The sequence below is a fragment of the Macrosteles quadrilineatus genome, unplaced genomic scaffold, assembly GCF_028750875.1.
Source record: "Macrosteles quadrilineatus isolate MER2022 unplaced genomic scaffold, UCM_ALF_1.0 Scaffold_4__1_contigs__length_99947679, whole genome shotgun sequence".
Lineage (NCBI taxonomy): Eukaryota > Metazoa > Arthropoda > Insecta > Hemiptera > Cicadellidae > Macrosteles > Macrosteles quadrilineatus.
Window position 1 is genome coordinate 44,570,825 of NW_026542597.1, and position 20,183 is coordinate 44,591,007.

General features: G+C 34.7%; 1 protein-coding gene across 3 annotated transcripts in view; it reads left to right on the plus strand.

Moving 5' to 3' along the window:
- LOC128991533 (NALCN channel auxiliary factor 1) overlaps positions 1-20,183 on the plus strand; it is an 89,909-nt gene that overhangs the window by 37,280 nt on the left and 32,446 nt on the right. For all 3 annotated transcript variants that reach the window (XM_054414498.1, XM_054414499.1, XM_054414500.1), the window contains one exon: positions 15,692-16,302. In XM_054414498.1, the coding sequence (XP_054270473.1) occupies positions 15,772-16,302 (531 nt within the window). In that variant the 5' untranslated portion in view covers positions 15,692-15,771. The remainder of the gene's footprint in view (positions 1-15,691; positions 16,303-20,183) is intronic.

Below are 20,183 nucleotides of genomic sequence, written 5' to 3' on the forward strand. Positions count from 1 at the left end.
GTTTGTAATTTGTTACAAGAAATTTCATGTATGATGTTCTCTGATTATAATTTATAGTTAAACTAATTAGTAATAGCTTAATACACCTACAATTATACATGCCTAATACAATAAGATTTTTCTCTGTTGTATCCATTTTCAGCCGTTCTACTCAACCGATTTTCATGATTGGGATTGAGGCGTCATTTTAAATCGTATGATCCATCAAAGGGACGAATGGTAACTAAAAATAATTACCTTTAGTGTATCCCCCCTAAATTGATTTATTTCTATTTATAGGGCTCGCTTTCAAAAATACTAACCCACTTTCTTTTTAACGGTAAAAATGTGAACAGCTGATTCATCAGCTAAATCTTTTACCACAGTTAAATTGTAAACAAGGAACAATAGAGTTTACAAAAGTTATTTTAAAATGTTTTTATTAGCTCGCTTTCTTGTCCGGTACAAATTTTGCAATCAATTTTATACTAACTTCCCGATTAGCTAGAGACTTGAAACTTGAAACATAGGTCACACACAAATGGATGAAAATGCAATATTGTATCATTTAATTTTCATATTTCCCTTGGGCTACGCCCCATGGGCTTGTTTTTATTAACTCGCTTTCCTGCAAATTTTGATACTTCCCGATGAGCTAGAGGCTTGAAACTTGAAACATACAAATGGATGACCATGCAATAAATTATATTATATAATTTAATTTTCATATTTCCCTTGGGCTACGCCCAATGGGCTTGTTTTTATTAGCTCGCTTTCCTAAAAACTTTGATATCAATTTTTAACGAAGTTCCCGATGTGCTAGAGACTTCAAATTTGAAACATAGCTCAAAAATGAATGACAATGCAATATTATATCATTTAATTTTCATATTTCCCTTGGGCTATGCCCCATGTCCTTTCAATTTTCCATATATACATATATCAATTAATTTAAGTCAGCTGTAAATACTTAAATTTGACAGTTCGAAGAGCAGAGGTTAAGAGGTACAGGTTATGCTTCCACAAGAGATTCTTTATAGCCTACAAACAAACATTTCAAAATAAAGATAAACAATCTGATTGCAGATATAAAGGTGTTTGTTAATAATTTCAATTGGTATTTATTTAGTATTCTATAAAGTAAACAATAAATTAAATAGTTTGGTATATTCATAGTTAGTAGGTAGGCCATACATTCAATTTAATATATAATTATATGAAAAGAAACTCCATTAAACCTTAGATTTCCCACATGCTTGTCTTAATCTGAAATATATTTAAAACCCACACACATTAAAAACTAAAAAGTAGAAAATTATGTATAAATAAAAAACATGTTTAAAAACAAAACGTTTTTAAACGCACTAAAAAGTAGAAAATAATTTATAAATATGCGGAGGGTTTCAATACTTGTAAGATTTAAAACGAAAAACGTGGGGTGCATGCAATTGATAATAATACATTAATTCAATAGGTGAAGGTAAAAGGTAATTGTAAATTATCTATTGCATGCACCCCACGTTTTTCGTTTTAAATCTTACAAGTATTTATACCCTCTGTTTTGTTTATAAAAAGTTTTGTTTTAAAAAAGATGTTATTTATAAATAATTTTTAACTGTTTTTTTTTATAATTTTAACCTGAATGAGGTATATGTCTTTAAGGTGTAGCTAAATAAAAAAAAATTATTTATCTTAGTTTAAACAGATCCTCCATGGATTAACTATCATTATAGATCAGTTGAAGACAATTTAAGATTTAACTATTAATTCCTGAGTGAGTAAATTTCTTCCCTTTATTTATAATTTATTAAATAGTTTTAAAATTATCATAACTCACAGCCAAATAGAACATACAACTCAACAATCAACATATCATCAAAACAGAACAACATCAACCAAATAGAACAATTTTTGGATGCTAGTCGACATGTGTTTATTGGATACCACTCCCTTACAAAATACCACCAGTATCCCTGATAGGATACACTGTGTGTATCGTTAATACGAATAAAATACGAAGAGTGATCGGTTTCAACAAAATCGTGTAGTTAAAAATGAACTCGGTGGTCCTAAAGAGAACTAGCTTAGACTATTTAAACGCACGCTAAAGACTACAGATAGAGGTAGTCCTCAGTTAATTTACTTATTTATTTTTGTTAGTCAATAATTTCATTTAAGTTATGTAGTGTTTGTTTTTCTTAGCATTTTCATTGTTCATACTGAAGTTTGTTGACTTGAAATTTCCAACCGCGATCTCGAGATTTCAACGCGTTGTCGTACCATGTGACTCGGCGATGGTAATGAAACTCGCAATAAATCAATTACTCCAACAACTTAGGTTCAGGTGAGCAAGGAGGCCTAACTGAGAGGCGAGAAATAGAGACGAGAGAGACAGAGACGTGTAAGTCGGCTCTCGATGGATCGAAAGCTCTCGACTTCTCCCTTCAGCCCCCCTCTACCCCTTATCCTACCCCTAAACTCAACCCCTTTTCTCGTACCCAGATTACGATTATTATTGATACCTTACCAACCCACTTTTTGCATTCTCTCCCTAAGTTTTCTGTTCATTGTACATGGCGGTGTGAGAAATGTCAAATTTCGGTGAGGCTAGAGATTCGCGATGAACACCAACAGTAGTGTTATATGGACTATATTTCATCTGCTTGAAGTTAATTGCGTTTTTTTTATTGTTTTAAACTATAAATGTAGTTAAAATATCGTATCATATTTTAAAATATTATGAACAGCATGAGTGACAAGTTTCATGTGTTTTTATATTACTGTGGTAACAGTTCATATTTGTGAAAAAAGTCAATATTAGATCTTAAATTAATTAGGACTTTACATTAAAACTTAAGTAATAGTTATCACCCAAAAATGGTATTGATATCTTATAATTTTAATCACAGTAAATTATTATATGTAATTTGGAACAAATCTATTGACGAATCATTGTATTCAATCTGAAATTACCATTAAACGTGAAAAGTTGCGGCCATTGCAGTTTTGTCAAATGAAAATTTGCACTTTTTCCAGTTTAGACAACATTTGTCTTAAGATGTTCCTAATTTGCTGAGAAAGGGGAAGCAAAAATAAGTATTGTTCCGAGATATCACACTAGTTTTAACATCCCACACATCCTTATACATATATATGATACGCCTTATGTATATAATACGTGAAGGCGTTTTCTACGAAACACTACTCCTCCGTTAATAATGGACGGATTTTTACAAACTATCAAAATTAAGTATTTTTTGTGTAGACTCCCCCTTTCACCAATTCCTGTAATAAAAGTCCTCGGGCTTTGCCCCACAGGCCATCAATATCCCAATGTATTTCTTATGAAGAAAAAATTTTGTTTACTTAAACAGACGAATAATTCGTTTTAAGTGCATATAATACTAAAACAGCTGTTCATAGTAAACACATTATACACTCAAGAGCTTTCGTTTTCAGAGTGAGTTCGTTGTCATTTTAGTTTCGATAACTAGAGTGGAGTGAGCGTTCGTTTTCAGAGTGAGTTCGTTTTCAGTTTCGATAACTGAAGTGGAGTGATTGATTACATTATCTTTGAGAAGTCAACGGAAATTGTGACTATTATTAGTTTTGAAATAACGCCTGCAATACTTTGCAATTGCTCGAATTCGAGCAAAAGGTGCACTAGTCTTGTTTAATATGATTGCACTAACTTTAATCACATTTGTTCAAGTCTCATTGATCCTACAGTTCAAACGGTACATTTATAAAACAACTATTTAAACAAATACTCACCTTAATTTGATCCAAAACAGATCAGTAATGTGGCCCAAGACTAAATTCTTACCATGAAGATAACATTTCTTACAACTGCTAATACCGTTACCTGTAATCTTGGATACGCTATTACTATTCATACAACTGTTTTTGGTAGATGAGACAAGTTAATTATCTTAGATTTCTCACAAAACAATAAATATTTTGTAATGTAACATACATTAACGTGTAACAACGCCTGCAGTGTGTTTCTTGTCATGTAAGGGTTTTGAGGGGGATGTAGAACCTTATCAATCATAGGCTTGTGACGACAGACATATCAACCCATTTGGGACCTACCACGCCTCAAATATGCATAGCCTTTCACACCGGGTCTGTGAAACTGTTCACAGCATTTCACGTGCAGTGTTTCTTTTATTGTAGTCGCACCTCTGACATTCACTCCCATAAATTGTAGGCAGTTAAAAAAATGAACGCATTTGAATTTAGACACTAACAGAGCGTGCTGGTTTTAATTACTATTTCTGTTGAATGTACCGAGTTTTTAGCCAAAGAGCACTTATTGTTAACTAAAGCATATTTTCTTTTGCTACCATCACAATAGCAAACCATGGGGAGTGAATAAGATTTTAGACTGAACAGAATCTATTTCTGCTGATTCCTCAAAATATTTCACATAACCTTAAAGTTGTAGTTGTGTTGACTGATAGTGTGCTTTATTATTGTAGTAATAGGTTATAGTGTGGTGAAAATTGTGTTCGTGCCACGGACCTAAAGGGTTTTGCAGCTCTCGATCGCGAGGGTGCGCTCTACCTCAGCTCGGGCTTCAGTAGTTATGTTGCGCCATTGACAAGCGCCGTGAGAGGCGCTTGCAAACGTTCACGGCAACTGCCTTTGTAAACTACTCATACATGGTAGTAAAAAACAATGGATGGAATTTTACAGAACAAATAACAATCTATGCGACCCTGGTTTTATAATTTTAAAATAACAATTCTATAATAAGTTAAAACAGTTTAAAATTACCGTTTTTCGTCTACTTTAAATGAAGATTTTCGCTCTTTACGGTACAATAATAAACATTTTGCAGCCATCATATTTTAAATAATTTAATTTTCTTCAAAACGATGCCCTTATTTTGAATCTACGTGAAATGTAGCTTTCGGAAACACTGTTGCCGCGGACCCTTGCGTTTACACGAAACGGTAGGGGTAGAGCGGACTTCCGAACTTAAAAATGATCTCGAGCCAGCAAAACTTCATCTTCGGCCCTAGGTACAAAATATACTATTATATCGAAACCGTGTTTTGTAGAACAATTGATCACCCTTAAAATTATAATGTGAACAAATTAAACTAAGAATAACCGTTTTTGTTTTCGCCCTATACTGAGCCCTGTAACTGTAGGGATGGGAAACTTAGCCAATAAAATCAACTAATTGAAGTTGTAAAATTAGCTGGTTGTCATGTACTGAATTTTGTACAGCATGGTTTGTGAATTTGACTCTATATTAATTAATTGTGAGTATAACATTTTGCAAAAAGCATAAAATGGAGATTTAATATTATTACTTACCAAGATTTCTTTCCGTAACAAATTGGTAACGTTCAAATATATAAGAAATTTTTGGTCAATATAGTTTGTATTGACTCCATAAAAACCTTCCAAAATTGATATATATAGAAATCCCAGTTATAAAATACTCATTTCTTACCACGAGCACAAGCGAATGAAAAACTGCAAAGTTTTGAGATAAATGGAGTTAATTTTTTGTCACGACACAATGTGCTACTTTCGTCGTTCCAAAACTTTCTACAGCCTTTGTACACTTTTCAAGGTTTAGTTGGTAACATTGCATGAAATTGAATATTATTTACATTCAACATTTCTAAATACCATTACGTAACAGGTTAACTCAAAGCCGGGATTTCTTCGGAATATAAATCATTATTAAATAAACTGTTGCCTGTTCAATATCCTATGATTCTGTTAACTTTAAGTGCACTTTACAAATCGTTCTACGAGGATTTACCTGATGATGCGACCTTCGTCACTAAACCAGTAGCCATAACAGAATCAAAGGTTATTGAACAGGTAACAGTTTATTTAATAATTTAAATATTAAATATCCAGTAGTAGGAAGATTAACTTGGTATAAATCATGCTTTTCACATTCTCTAATCAATAATATGAAACTTACTGGGCCTAGTCCTGCACAAGGTGTTTCAAAACTCCCTGGCAATATTTTAAACTGCTTGTTTCTAGGCCAAAACTTTGTAACATAATCTCGTTTTTCGAAAGTGGCTGGTTACTCACAAATTCAGCTTTTAATAATTTTTCAAAATTTCTGTTTCTATTTTGGTTATTTTTGTTTAAAATCATGTATTCTGCATTATTCTGAAAACGTGTTCAACGAATAAGGATTCTGAAGTGAAAGGTAAAACTCACACCACAGTTAAACATAGATACTTTATTAGCCAAGATCCCAAAAGTAAGTCTTCAAGCTCAAAACAACAATACAATAAAAACAAACATCAAATATGCAACATATGATAACTATAAAAATACCAAACAGCACATCTTCTCTTTTCTCTTTTTTTTAGTTTATTTATAAAAATCTGAATCACTGTATCTACGAGGTGGTTTTACACTTCTTTTAGGTCTGTCATTTTCATTGCTATTGTAATTATGTCCAGCATCAGTTTCAGTTCCTTGGTCTTCTTGGTATTGGTGTTCAAATCTATTTTCACCATTTTCAATAGGCCTATGCACAGCTATTATATGTCTCCTGTTCCTTCTGATCTTCCCTGCCTGTGTATTTATCAGGTAGGACCGAGGATGATTTGATTTATTCTCAACATGTCCATAACGTTTTAAATCTGGAATCCAAACTTTGTCATTTTGATCAAGCTGTGAGAGATCTCTTACACCTTTCCTTACATCGTAGTTTCTCTTATTTCTTTCCTTGATTGAAAAATCCTTCTCTTTAAACTTTTGCAATCTTTCCCTTGTTACCTGTCTGAAGTTATTTATTGACGGTAATGTTGATCGGAGCTTCCGTGAATAAAGTAACTCTGCAGGTGAAAGACCAGACTCTAAGGGTGTATTTATATATTCTAACAATCCAAGATTTGGATCACTACATTTCGTTAGAATCCGCTTCGCTATGTCAACTGCTTTTTCTGCTTCTCCGTTTGATTGTGGATACCTTGGGCTTGATGTCACTATACGGATACCATATTCTTCAGCAAAATTTTTAAAATCCTGAGAAGTAAATTGCGGACCTCCATCAGCAAATATATACCATATGGTACTCCATGTCGAGCAAATATATTTTTCAATCTAGCAACCACAGCCTCAGTAGTCAATGAATCCACATAAACCAGTTCAAGAAATCTAGAATAGTAGTCTTGCACAACTAAATACCATTTCGCATTACATTTCAAAAGGTCAATACCTAAAGACTCCCAGGGATTTTTTGGTAGTTCAGTCAACAGTAAAGGTTCTGATTTGTTACTTCTTTGCTCCAAGCAAACTGGACAATTTGTTACAAGTGTAGCAATATCTGTTGAGCAGCCAGGCCACCACACCGATTCATACACTCGCCTTCGACATTTGACAATTCCCATGTGACCTTCATGTATTTTACTCAGTATTTCCTTTCTCAACGATTTTGGAATAAACAGTCTTGTGCCTAAAAGGAGGAATCCTTTACTGATGTTTAGATCAGTCCTGTACTTCCAATACACCGAATTTTTATTCCAATTGTTATTCACAATCCAGGATTTAATCCTTCCGCATTCCTCATCAGTATCCTGAGCTTCTTTGATTTCCTTGAGCCTTTTGTCAGAACAAGGAATAGCATCTAAAATACTCTGAACAAACAAATCTTGTTCCAATATGTCTTCATGTTCTTCATTTGACTTAATGGGTTTCCTAGACAAAACATCTGGTACATAAAATTCCTTTCCTTTCACATATGTTACTTTATATCTAAAACAAGCCATTCTCATTCTTAACCGCTGAAGTCTTGCCGATAAACTAGCGATTTGTTTACTTCCAAGCACCTGAACTAAAGGTTTATGGTCAGTCATAAGTTCAAACTCGGTTCCTAAAACATACTGTGAAAATCTCTCACATGCCCAAGTCAGTGCCAGTGCCTCCTTTTCTATCTGAGCATAACGCATCTCTGTCGGTGATAAAGATCTCGATGCATAGGTGATTGGTTTCCACTTTCCATCCACAAATTGTTCAATCACCCCTCCTAGGCCAAATGACGAGGCATCAGCTGCAACTCTGGTTTTACGATTTTTGTTGTAGGACACCAGAACTGGATTTGAAGAAATTAGGGATTTAATTTTATCCCAAGCACTCTTTTGAACGTCAGACCAAACCCACTGATAACCTTTCTTAAGTAAAATTCGCAATGGAGCAGTAACTTCAGCCAAGTTAGGGATAAACTTCATCAAATAATTAACCATGCCAAGAAATTGCCGAAGTTCGTTAACATTATTTGGGGTTTGCATTTTCATAATGGCCTCCACTTTCTCAGGATCAGGCTTTATCAATCCATTTTCAATCAAATGTCCTAGAAATTTAACTCTGTTCACATTAATGTTACATTTATCTTTATTAAGTGTAACATTGTATTCTCTCAATCTTTGTAATACATTTGCTAGTCGATGGTCATGTTCTTCCTGTGTTCTACCAACCACAAGTATATCATCTGCTTGGTTTACTACCCCATCCAGTCCATCCAAAACTTGGTATATCCTCTTCTGGTAAACCTCTGGGCCAGAATTAATACCGAATGGTAACCTCTTGAAAAAGAATCGCCCGAAAGGAGTTATAAAAGTCGTAAGCTTGTAACTTTCGTGATGTAAAGGAACTTGAAGAAATCCATTTGTAGCGTCTAGTAATGAAAATATTTGTCCGCCTTCTAATTTACTTAGGCTTTCTTCTACAGTTGGTAGTTGCCACCTTTCTCTCTGAATGCTTTTGTTGAGTTCGGTATAATCAACACATAGCCTCACTCTATCACCTGTCTTACGCGGTACAACAACAATTGGTGCACACCAGTCTGTTGGTTCTACCACTGGCTCAATTATTCCCTCAGAATGCAGTCGATCCAATTCTTCTTTGACTTTGCTCAATAATGGAGCGGACACTCTACGAGGGGCTGCCACAGCAAAGGGACGAGCATTTTGTGTTAGTGCAATTCTGTAGTTTTCCCCTTTCATTTCACCAATAGAACCAAAAACATCAGAAAACTGAGAAAATATTTGGTTAGAGAAAATCGAATCTATGTTGAACTGAATTAGATTTAATTTCAACATTGCATTTCTACTTAAAAGTGGAGTAGGTTGTTGCTCAATGACGTAAATATCTTCTACAATAGATTTATTTCTAAACACTAAAGTAGCAACGATCTTACCAACCACTTTCAACTTTGTATTCCCCGGACCAAATAATATTTTACTTGTTTCACTCGTTTCCAGTTTTAACTCCTTGCAAAGATCATATCCAATTATAGAAACATCTGCTCCAGTGTCTAACTTAAAATAAATATCATGCCCCTTAACATTAAGTTTTACTTTACAAGGATTTTGTCCTCCAACCTATTCCCCTAAATAGGTTTTAGGTTTTTCTAATGGTTCATTACTGTTATTAATTTCTCTCACTTCAAATCCTTTGGTACAACATCTCACATAGTGTCCCTTTATTCCACATCTGAAACATGTAGACTGATTGGCAGGACAATCATTGTTATTGTGATGCCCAACGAATCCACATTTGTTACATTTACCTTTCATTGAAAAGCTTTGATCTTGACTTTTATTGCAAGAACTGTCCCTAAACCGATGTTTAGTGGATTGCTTAATCCCCTTATTGACAAACTCAATTTCTGGTGATTCCCTCACTACTTTTTGTTGTTGTTTTAAACTCTCTGCTTGTCTTGCTTTCAAAATTGCTGTACTTAAGGTTAATTTTTCATCCAACTGTAAATTTTGAAAAAGTTTATCATCATTTACCCCAATTACTATCAAATCTCTAATTAGTTCATCTTTTAATTCCCCAAGTTTACATCGCTCTGCCAGTTTGTGTAAACTATTTATAAAAGAATCAACAGGTTCCCCCTCAGACTGACGTCTTTTTAGAAATTTAGCTCTCTCATATACAATATTGATTTTGAAACCTAGGTAAGACTCAAATCTACCCTTGACAGTGTCATAACTCTGTAATTCTTCATCTTTTAATCCGAAAGATGTTAGAAGGTCTTCTCCTTCATCTCCTAGACAGTATAAAAGCATATTAACTTGATTTTCCCCACTCTTACTGTCTAATCCTGAAGCTAATCTAAACCTTTCAAATTTTCTTATCCATCTAGGCCATTCAGAAGGTTCCCTGAAATTGAAAGGCTCAGGTGTGACAAGTTGGTATTGAACTGTACTAACTGTACTACTCACTGCTTCAGCCATTCTTAGTTCTTTCTTCTCCACAAAAGTTTATTTAACCTGACACCATGAAGTGAAAGGTAAAACTCACACCACAGTTAAACATAGATACTTTATTAGCCAAGATCCCAAAAGTAAGTCTTCAAGCTCAAAACAACAATACAATAAAAACAAACATCAAATATGCAACATATGATAACTATAAAAATACCAAACAGCACAGATTCCATGTTTGGAAAGGGGGGCTGAAACCCCCGCATTAAAAATAAACTGAACATTGTCAGGAAACCCCCTTTAAACTGGTATGTGGAAAATAGATGTGATGGTTTGCATTTATATTTAATATGAGTAAATGAAATTAAAATAAATACTTAGAACAGTTATATTGAGCTATACTGCAATAATAAGATTAGATCAAATCAAATGTGACTTATGTTTCTATACACAGGGCTTGGTTGTACTTTCGATGGTTTACCAACATATCTTTTAAAATGGATTTTTCATCTTTACTGTTTTGTATTTTTCGGTGAGGGTGTTATTCAGGGGGGAAAAACAGTGGTCAACGGGTCAACCCTATATTTATTTGTAGAATTTATATTTTAAATTAAATGCGATAAATGCTCATAAAACAACAACACTCTTATTTGTATTCTCACGTTAGATAAGAATGGTGTGAACCAAATAAAACACCAACTTGGTATATTTACAGGTATTTCCTACACGTGAAGTGTCTTAAAAATACTTGAAAAATTTATTAACAAGATGAAGGTTTAGTAAGAGATTGACTCACTAAAATATAAGTAATTATATCACAGGAAAATGCTGTGGAAATCCTTTTAATTTTTAGGCCTTATCGTGTAGAAATGTTTTATCTATGGTTGTACTCGTCACTCATGCGCTATAACAATCAAATGTAGTATACAATATAAAGATAATTTATCAAATAAATTACTTTGTTCTTGCTCCATCAAGCAAGCTGCTGAACACAAAGGATGCCAAATAACAATTTTGAGGCTAAGCCGAAAAAAATTACTAATTGAAACTGTCTACTACTTAGTCGATAGTCGAAATAACATTTAGTATGGTACAATTTAGCAAAAAAGCTGTCTAACCTCAACATCCAAAGTGAAAAGCTAACTTTTGACTCCAAACGGTTCAATATAATCCCTATAAAGAGTTACACGATTTTTAGTGTCAGGTTTGATGGTGGGGGTGTTGGGGGATAAAGTTGGAGATTTGTAGTTTTTATGAAATACAGTATCTAAAACACTATGAGCCTTAGCGTTAGATTATTTTTGTATACGTATACAAAAATAATCTATGAGAAATTGTAAACAAGAATGGTCCTCTTCATAATCTTGAATAAAAGGTTACAGCTTAAAAATGTAAATTTTTCCAACATTTATACACATTTTAAAAGTCCCAGGACAGATAAATATTTTAAAAATGTATAAAGAGCAACAAAACTTGGAACAAAGTTCGTGTACATAAAAATAATTTTTTATGCAGTGACACGCATAATTATCATACGAATTAGACATCCACCATCCCAGGCAATAGGATCGTTTCCCTAGGTCAATCAGATGGATCATTTGGTAGTTTTTAAAGAACAAACATATAAATAAACTCTCGATTAGATGTCGAATTAATAATCTGAATTGACTGTTCTTTTAAATATTGGATCAAAATTTGTACGGGTGGTCAAAACTCGATTTGGTTCATGTTTTACTGATAAAATTATACATTTTTAGTTGAGTAAACTTGGTTACTGAGGTCTTCATGCGTAGGCTTTCGTGGCCGTTGTCATTGAAATCCATGGTGATGGTTTTCGGCGTCAACCGCGTCGTAAGTTGTATTTCACTGCCAGACGTTTCGCCCTTTCAGAGTCTCAGCCTAGCCACTGAGGATGCCACTTCATAGTAAGGGCGAAACGTCTGGCAGTGAAATACAACTGACGACGCGGTTGACGCCGAAAACCACCACCATGGATTGGTTAAACTGAGGTATTTGCAATTGAATAAGTACCTAGCGGTTCAAAAAAACACTTGGTTTTATGGACTATTACGGTTTTTTATTAAAACATACATTTTAAAGAACACGTAATGTTTGACATGTTATGTCAGGCTCGAACCACCCATGGTTTCATTGATTTGCTGAGGCTGGTACAAGGCGTTGGTGAGGGCTTTGTTGAGTTATCAATCATCTATTTCGCCAGCTTCGTATACTGTGTGTCATTTTATCACATTGCATATGAAGCCTTTACAAATTCCACTAAAAACTGTAAATCGTGTAATTGAATAATTGTTTGAGGTATAAATCTATTGGAATTAAAACTTCTTAATATTCTCTGAACCCATGTAGTTTACAAAATTTATTTGACTTTACTGTATGTATTTTTTTTTTATTTGTATCCACATTTTTAAACGTTGTTTGTATTTAAATTTAAATAACAAACAACATGTTTTCTGATGTACCCTTTAGTTTAAATTAATTTGCTGCAAAAGTTGTTTCCTACTAACAGTAACCAATGAAACTCAGTTGACACAATCTTTAACCCATATTATTCTTTTACCAATACAACTTGTAAATTAGAAGGACCATGAATGGATTTTTTATTGTGACTGCTAACGTCTAAAAAGTATTAACTCTCAGTTTCACATTTTCAAGATTATGCACTTAAAAAGTGTTAGTAGTGTTTAAGGAACTCACACAACTTTAGTTTCATCACTCGAAATTAAGTACGTACACTTTAATGAACGTTTAAAACTAAATCATAATACCAACACATTTAAGAAATACAAAACTTAAAATCAAATATCTCCACTTTTAAACTTGTAGGTTGTTGGTGACCTCAAAAAAATGTCACGAGGAATTCATGATAAGAATAAAATTGTTTATCCCTGGCTAGAATAAATAGCATTTGGACTACTGGGGGTAAATGTAATTGATAAACTCACGAACTGATCACATAAGATATATTTCTGAAAAATCACATAAGCTTAAAATAAAAACACATAAAATATACGTGACCTTAAAAAGTGTTGAGGGTTGTCTGCCAATCATCAATAACGTTACAATCAATCTTACTCAACGTTTTTCTGACTTTTCTTACCCTAATACTACAACACCAGATCAATAGCAAGCCCTTTTTGTACACAATCTTTAAATAAATAAGAAATGGTGTGTTAGTGATACAAAAATATACAAATTGGTCAACGAAATCGATAGTCCATGCCTTAGAAGTAAGACTTTAACACATGTTTAAGAACGGTAGAAACCTATGATACTGCATTGATAAAATACTCATCTTGCTGCATTCTTGTGATGTATGTAACAGACTCACAAATCATTGATTGGGCTAATTCGTCTGTATGTTGTCAATATAGCGAAAGTTTGGTATTATTGTTCTTTGCTTACGAATCATTGTTTGAGTTGTGTTTTCTGTATTCGAATAACACATTCACAAATCATTAATAGTTTATGCTGCTTCGTATGTATGTGATAAATACGACCACGAATCATGGATTGATCATGCTGATTTGTCTGTTTGTGATTAATGTATTTACGAATCATGGACTGAGCTGTCTCTTCTGATAAAGACATAAGTACGAATTATGAATAGAGCTGGACCATCTGTATTAAATTTAGATAATCACAAACTAAGGGTTGAGTTGGATTGTCTGTGTTTAGTTAGCATATATGAATCATAGTGTGTGCTGATTCGTCTGTATTTAATTTACATACTCTTGAATCATTGTCTAGGCTGGTTCGCATGAATGTGATCAATAATAATAACGAATCATCACACGAGCTGATTCGTCTGTATGTGGTACAGGTAATTACGAATCATTGATTGAGTTGATTTGTCTGTATTTGATTAGCATAATCTCGAAACCGTGGATTAAGCTAGTTCATCTGTATTTAATTAACATAATCACGAACCATCGGTTTAACATGGTCCATATGGATCTGTATTTTATGCATGGTTATTTTTTTAATTTCCACTAAACACAAAAACGCATTTATTCAGACACTTTTTGCCATCTCAAAAGACCCATCAAAAGTTTCCTCGTGTATATATTTATGTAAATGCACGATTACGAATCTTTTAAAACTAATATTACTCAACTGTTACAATTTAGCATGGTAGCTAAGTAGGTACGGTACAATTAGTTATCTTAAGGCCCCTATCTCAATCCTAAAAAATATGAAAGAATTTTGGTTGTTTGAAACTACTGTAGGCCTATCTGTCCATTAATCGTTGTGCCTTTAATGAGTGGTTCTGGATTTGGAAAAACAGCTGATCTTTGTTAACATCAAAGCTGTTGTCTCATTCATTCAAACACACTTCCTCTTTTCTTCTTCAACTTAAAATGAGCACACGGTTGCGTTGGCATCGTAGAAATATAATGTTAAGATCCATCTAAATCTAACTTGTAAGTTTGTCTTTAGGCACACGATGTTCTTACATTGCTGCCCATACACATTCTCATTTGTTTGTAGTTTTCAAAAGATTTTTTCCATCCTCAATACCGTTAGGGCATTAAATGCAGTATTTTCTCGACAATACTTACAATATTCAGTAGCTTAAGAAAAATAAGACCTAAACACAGAAGAAGATTCTTTGAAAGACACCTGTAACAACGGCATTAGGTTCTTCAATCCAGAATCCCCTTAAAAAGGAGCATAATGTAATAGGAAGGCGTCAGATATTGTAAAGAGGGAGTGTTTGGTAATGTTGTGCGAGTAGGCTAGAAGGGTTGTTAAACAATAACATGTGCTGATCTACAGAAGGCTGTGGCTTTAAGTAGGCCAGTGAACTTAATCAGGTTGTCGGTTTTGTATGTAGATATGATTTTGGTGTACTGGAGGACAAGATCCTGCTGGGGGAGCTGGAGCCCAAGACCCTTGGCCTTGGGTCCAGGTCCAGCTAAGACAATGTTAAGGGTTATCATAATTATTGGCGTTTATTATTTTTCAAATTGGGGTTTCAGTTTCTAACCAAATGATTTATACAGTTTCAGTCTACTCTTACTTTGTGATTATTACTGAGCTTTATGTTCTTTGTGTTGTTTTGAGTAGTAATAAAGTTGGGTTTTGTAAAACAGTTCTGTGTTGTATTCCTGAGCTACGTCACCCAGAGGTACCTACTGTTACAATAACACCGAGTGATTCAGGAGAGCGGTAGGGTGGAACGCCAACAGACAGACAGAACGAGTATAACGGACGTTTTAAGTTGTCGAGAAAATTGAGACTGGCAATTCTGTTTGAATTTATCGTTAGGTTTGAAAATCTGTTCTATTTCTACTGTATTTTTATAAATCTTTGTGAGGCTACTATACACATTTAGTAATAATATTGGTCTCTCCGCGGAAAAAACTCGTTATGGACGTGAATGTCCATAATAGTTCAGAAGTGCGTTTGTATGCGACGTGGGACTCGTACTCTACTGAAGATGATTTGATTCGATCACTCGACACTGACACCCACTATTGTTACAGGTACCAGCAGAGATGCGCCGGTCGAGTCGTCATCTAGCTACCTGTGAATCAGTGTCGGCGACTCCTCCTCGAGTCGGACCATGCCCTTGGCTCGAAACACCTGCACAGGATGGCTGGTCCTACTGTTCTTGATGTCGTCCACAGCTCACTCGCCCCTAGCGTCGGTCAACCCATGGCTATCGTCTTGTGATCTACACCAGCCCTCTCCCGACCTACAGGGTCCTTGCGCCGACAGAACGATGATCAGCGAATTCCCCGGGCCTCCACCGCCCCGCTGTCCGCCGCCGTGCTCTTCGACATCACGAAACTCAGATAATACAACTCAGTGCCTTGAATATTTGAATGAATCGCACAAAACGGTTTTGTGTGGGGCCGGTGCGGGCTCGGGGCTGGCGACGAGACTACGGTTGAGGCATTGTTGTGAACATTCGGTCCACTCATCGCTCGGAGCGGACCTGTGGAGTGACAATGCTACGTGTGAGCGTGCTGTGCAGGCGCTCATAGACACTGATAGACTAGCCGCGTCTCTGGAGTGCGCGTTCTCGGAGGTGTTGTCTAGGTACGACTGCGGCCAGAGCTACTCGGTCAACTTCCACTGTTCTCACTGTCAGGTAAGTCTAGATAAGTAACTATAGTACATAACTAACCAGAGTACATAAGTCTGACTAGTAGGAGCAATCCTGAGGTATCGAAGAAGACATCCCTGTGGACATGGACTAGCTGTAGCCTTTTTTTCAGAAAGAACATACAGTAGTTAAATTAATTAATCACAGAGTTTTTTACAGTCAAAACTATATTTCCAACAATAAATTTTGTTACCGGGATAGTTTATGTGATAAATAAGATGCTATAGATTACTAAACTTTTTTCTTTGAGTTTTTCTCGATTATAAATTCGCGTATTAGACAGAAATATTGGGAATGGAAAGTCTCCTTCCCTTCATATGAAACATTTTTACTGTGTACTCAGCAATATTCACTAAATACAATTTATTGAATAATGAGTGAGTAAACCTAATTATGCAAAGATGATTTATGAATAATTATACAAAGATAATGTCAAATGTTTGAAACCGTTTTAAGATTTAATTTTAAATTACAATAGTCTGGTACTCACACGTAACATATGAAATTAAAACACGTCATCTTCGTAATAATGCGATAAAGTTTTGTTAGTCCCTGAAATACCTAAATTTCATAGGATTTGGTAGTCATTCAAAAGAAATGCACCCAGTGTCAGTATTTCGATTGCCATCTTACAACTTTCTCTATAGTCTTTAGAGGCTAGCGGCCACCTTAAAATTAATTTAAAATATATGCTGAAGAATCATTTCTCACTTCTCAAAATATTTTTTTCAAATACCTAAGTGATTATTATCAAGAATTCAATAAAGGGGCAATATCTGGGGCACTATCAGATTAGAAGTTGTCTTTGTAGTTTTGTTGTTGTGATTTAGCAACTCTTACCACACCAGCGCGAAATGTATATTGAAACATAAGAGTTTTTCAAAGTCCCTGCTCTAAACATTGACCCAATATTTTACTAACGAACAAGTTTTGGAAGCTAACCCTTAATGTTTTGTACCTCAAATTGTATAGCTGCAGATATTTAATGTTTACCTACATCTTAAAAATAATAGCACCAGGAGATCATTTACTTTAAAGTATTGCCATTTGTGTTTCTACGCTATAAACGTTTTTGAAAAGTTGTCTGTAAGGGGACGGTGGAAACCTCATTCATGTTGGTATTAAACGTAGACCTTGTATTAGATCGTGTCTTTAACTGAAAACCCAATAGACATCTAGGCCTATAAAATATTTCGCTTGGAATCGAACCAGCGACCTTCAGTTTTCAAGGGAAGCACGATAACCATTCGAGACAACTGCATTCCCACCTGGGAGGAGAATAAGTAAAGTATTCACAGGCTCAGACTGCTGAACCTTTCATTTATCGACTTGGGAGTTTATATGAAATCGGTATAAATGTTTTCACCAAAGCGTGACTGAAACTTTTGACGCTTGATAAGCGATCTTGAGGGCTAAAAGGATGCTGAAGAACAAACAAGAAGGGGTTGAAGTTACCGTTGGGAGGGTGGGGGGAGGCGTTGTCATAGTTACCACATTGACCATTGTGACCGGAACTGCTAGGGGCTCGAACCTGAAACTACTACCGGCCTTTCGTACGTCATACGTAAATCGTAACACGAAACACAGCTGACTATCAACCCAAGAATTAAACATTAGATATTGTATGCTGCAAATATGTGTAAATCGTAACACGAAACACAGCTGAATATCAACCCAAGAAATAACGCTAGTGTATGTGACAAATATCGTACGAAAATTGTAACACAAAACACAGCTCTATCAGCCCAAGAATTAAACATTAGGTATTGTATGCGACAAATATCATACGTAGATCGTAACACAAATAATAGTATTTACGTATATTGTATACGTTTAAGTACTTACTATTTAAATATTAAATCTGTATGATGGTGTAAATGTATTGTTTGTTTATCAATTGTTTGACTCTAATTGCGGTTCTCAGTTTATAGTCAAAAGTTTCAGTTACTTGTAGAGGTCCCTACATGAAGGTACACCTTTTATTGCGCCTATTGCGGTACTATGAAGGCAACTGTGTGCATGTAAAAGAATCTCATTTAGTAAAATAAACTAATCAGTTTTACGTTTATCTTCATCAACTACAAATTGTACTTAACTATAACTATATATCTAAATCCGTGTGGCTGAAGCAAATTTTAGTCCAAGCAAAACGCAACAACTACTAAACTGGAAACTTACGTTTACCGTCACAATTAAGTACTCCATCAAAAATAATTTACTACTTAAATTTCAAATCAGTGCTCATTCTGTAAAACCGTTATTTAGTCAAGTGATGAAGAATTTACCTGATTCTAATCAGAAATGATTAACACAGTTCATGCTCACAGGTGTTTAGGGGAAAGCTTTCGATTGAATTATTCCTGTCTTAATTGCTCGGTAAGTACAACCCCTTTAGCCTTGTCGTACCCCTCCCTCCCCCGTAATAGGAGATTGAAGCTTCTCAGAAGATTCATCTGTCTTGGGTGATACGTATTTTACTAGAAATTATTTTTCAACTTACGTATGGGGTTTATGCATGTGTGATTAGTAGCTGCTGTCCATATTTCTGAAGAAACTTCTATTGAAATTTGCACAATTTATAAACAAAGCCTAAGCGTGTCTTCGGCCAAGTTTATTTAGTGCCTTGCTTCGGCTGAGGCAGACGTTGCAGGTTCGAGGCCAGCTTCCGACACTAATCTTTGGCCACTGGCTTAACCTAGACGACTTAAACGGTGAAGGTACTACACGGCCAACTCCGCTCAAATCAGTAGTGGATTAGTTTGAAAGTTGTGTTTGACTGTCCAAAACAAAATATGATCAGCCTTCTCAAACTCCTAATTTCACTCCTTTACACTCCCTCTTACATTAATATAAACTAAAAACACAGAGCCTTAAACATGAAGGTGAAAGTTTTATTCACGTTCATTTGTAGAATGGTGTTAATAGGATTTTCGAGGTTATTTACCATCACAGGTGTACAACTAAAGTTTCACTGTTGCAAAGAAGTTGCTTCAGTTGTACCATTAATAGTCAAAGGTTGTACTAATGGTGGATATTTCAGCGATAATAGTTAAACATGGTAAAGTATCATAAACACGATGGAAGGTTATATCATTGCAGGGTGTGTGTAAACCCCATCTAAGGGCAGATCTGCGGCTTAATTGTGGTTATAGGATTATTAAATTAATGGAGTGATCGCCACATGAGTATAATAATAGTAACATCCTTGCAGTACACCACACTATCGAGCCAATGGCTTGCAAACAAACTTTACATACTGCGAACAGAGAAATACATAATAAATGTAATGAATGTATAAATAATAAATGTATTTGAAATATTGTTTAGCTTATAAAGTTATGCGGGAATTTTTCGAAATAACTTTGTTCCTATGTGTGAGTCCAATTAACTCTATACGTAATGGATAGGCCTACATCTTTTTTACCGGTAAACTATACAAATTACCCATTTAAGTGTGTTTAGTAGAAGAATTAAATTGTATTTTACTTGGAAAATAATTGGCAAATTAAATATGTTAATTAAGTATTTTCTAGTAAAATTACAGACCGTTTTATGCAGTAACGTATACAATATTGATGCAATCAAAATAAATAAACCTAGTCAACTAACCTAGATTAGGTGTATAGAAATAACATTAACATCAACCTTAGGACTATATTTTCATTCCGGAACGTACATCCTAGAGTATCTTCATTTTAGATAAAAACCGGTATTTTTAATCGTCAAGTAGGCCAACAGTTTAATTTTAAGCATAAAAATAATTACAAAGTAATTGTTTTTTTTACATTCAGATGACAGTACAGTAATTTTGTTGAACAGCTTAAATTTGCTTCCATGTACATCAGATGCATACTGCTGTAAATGCA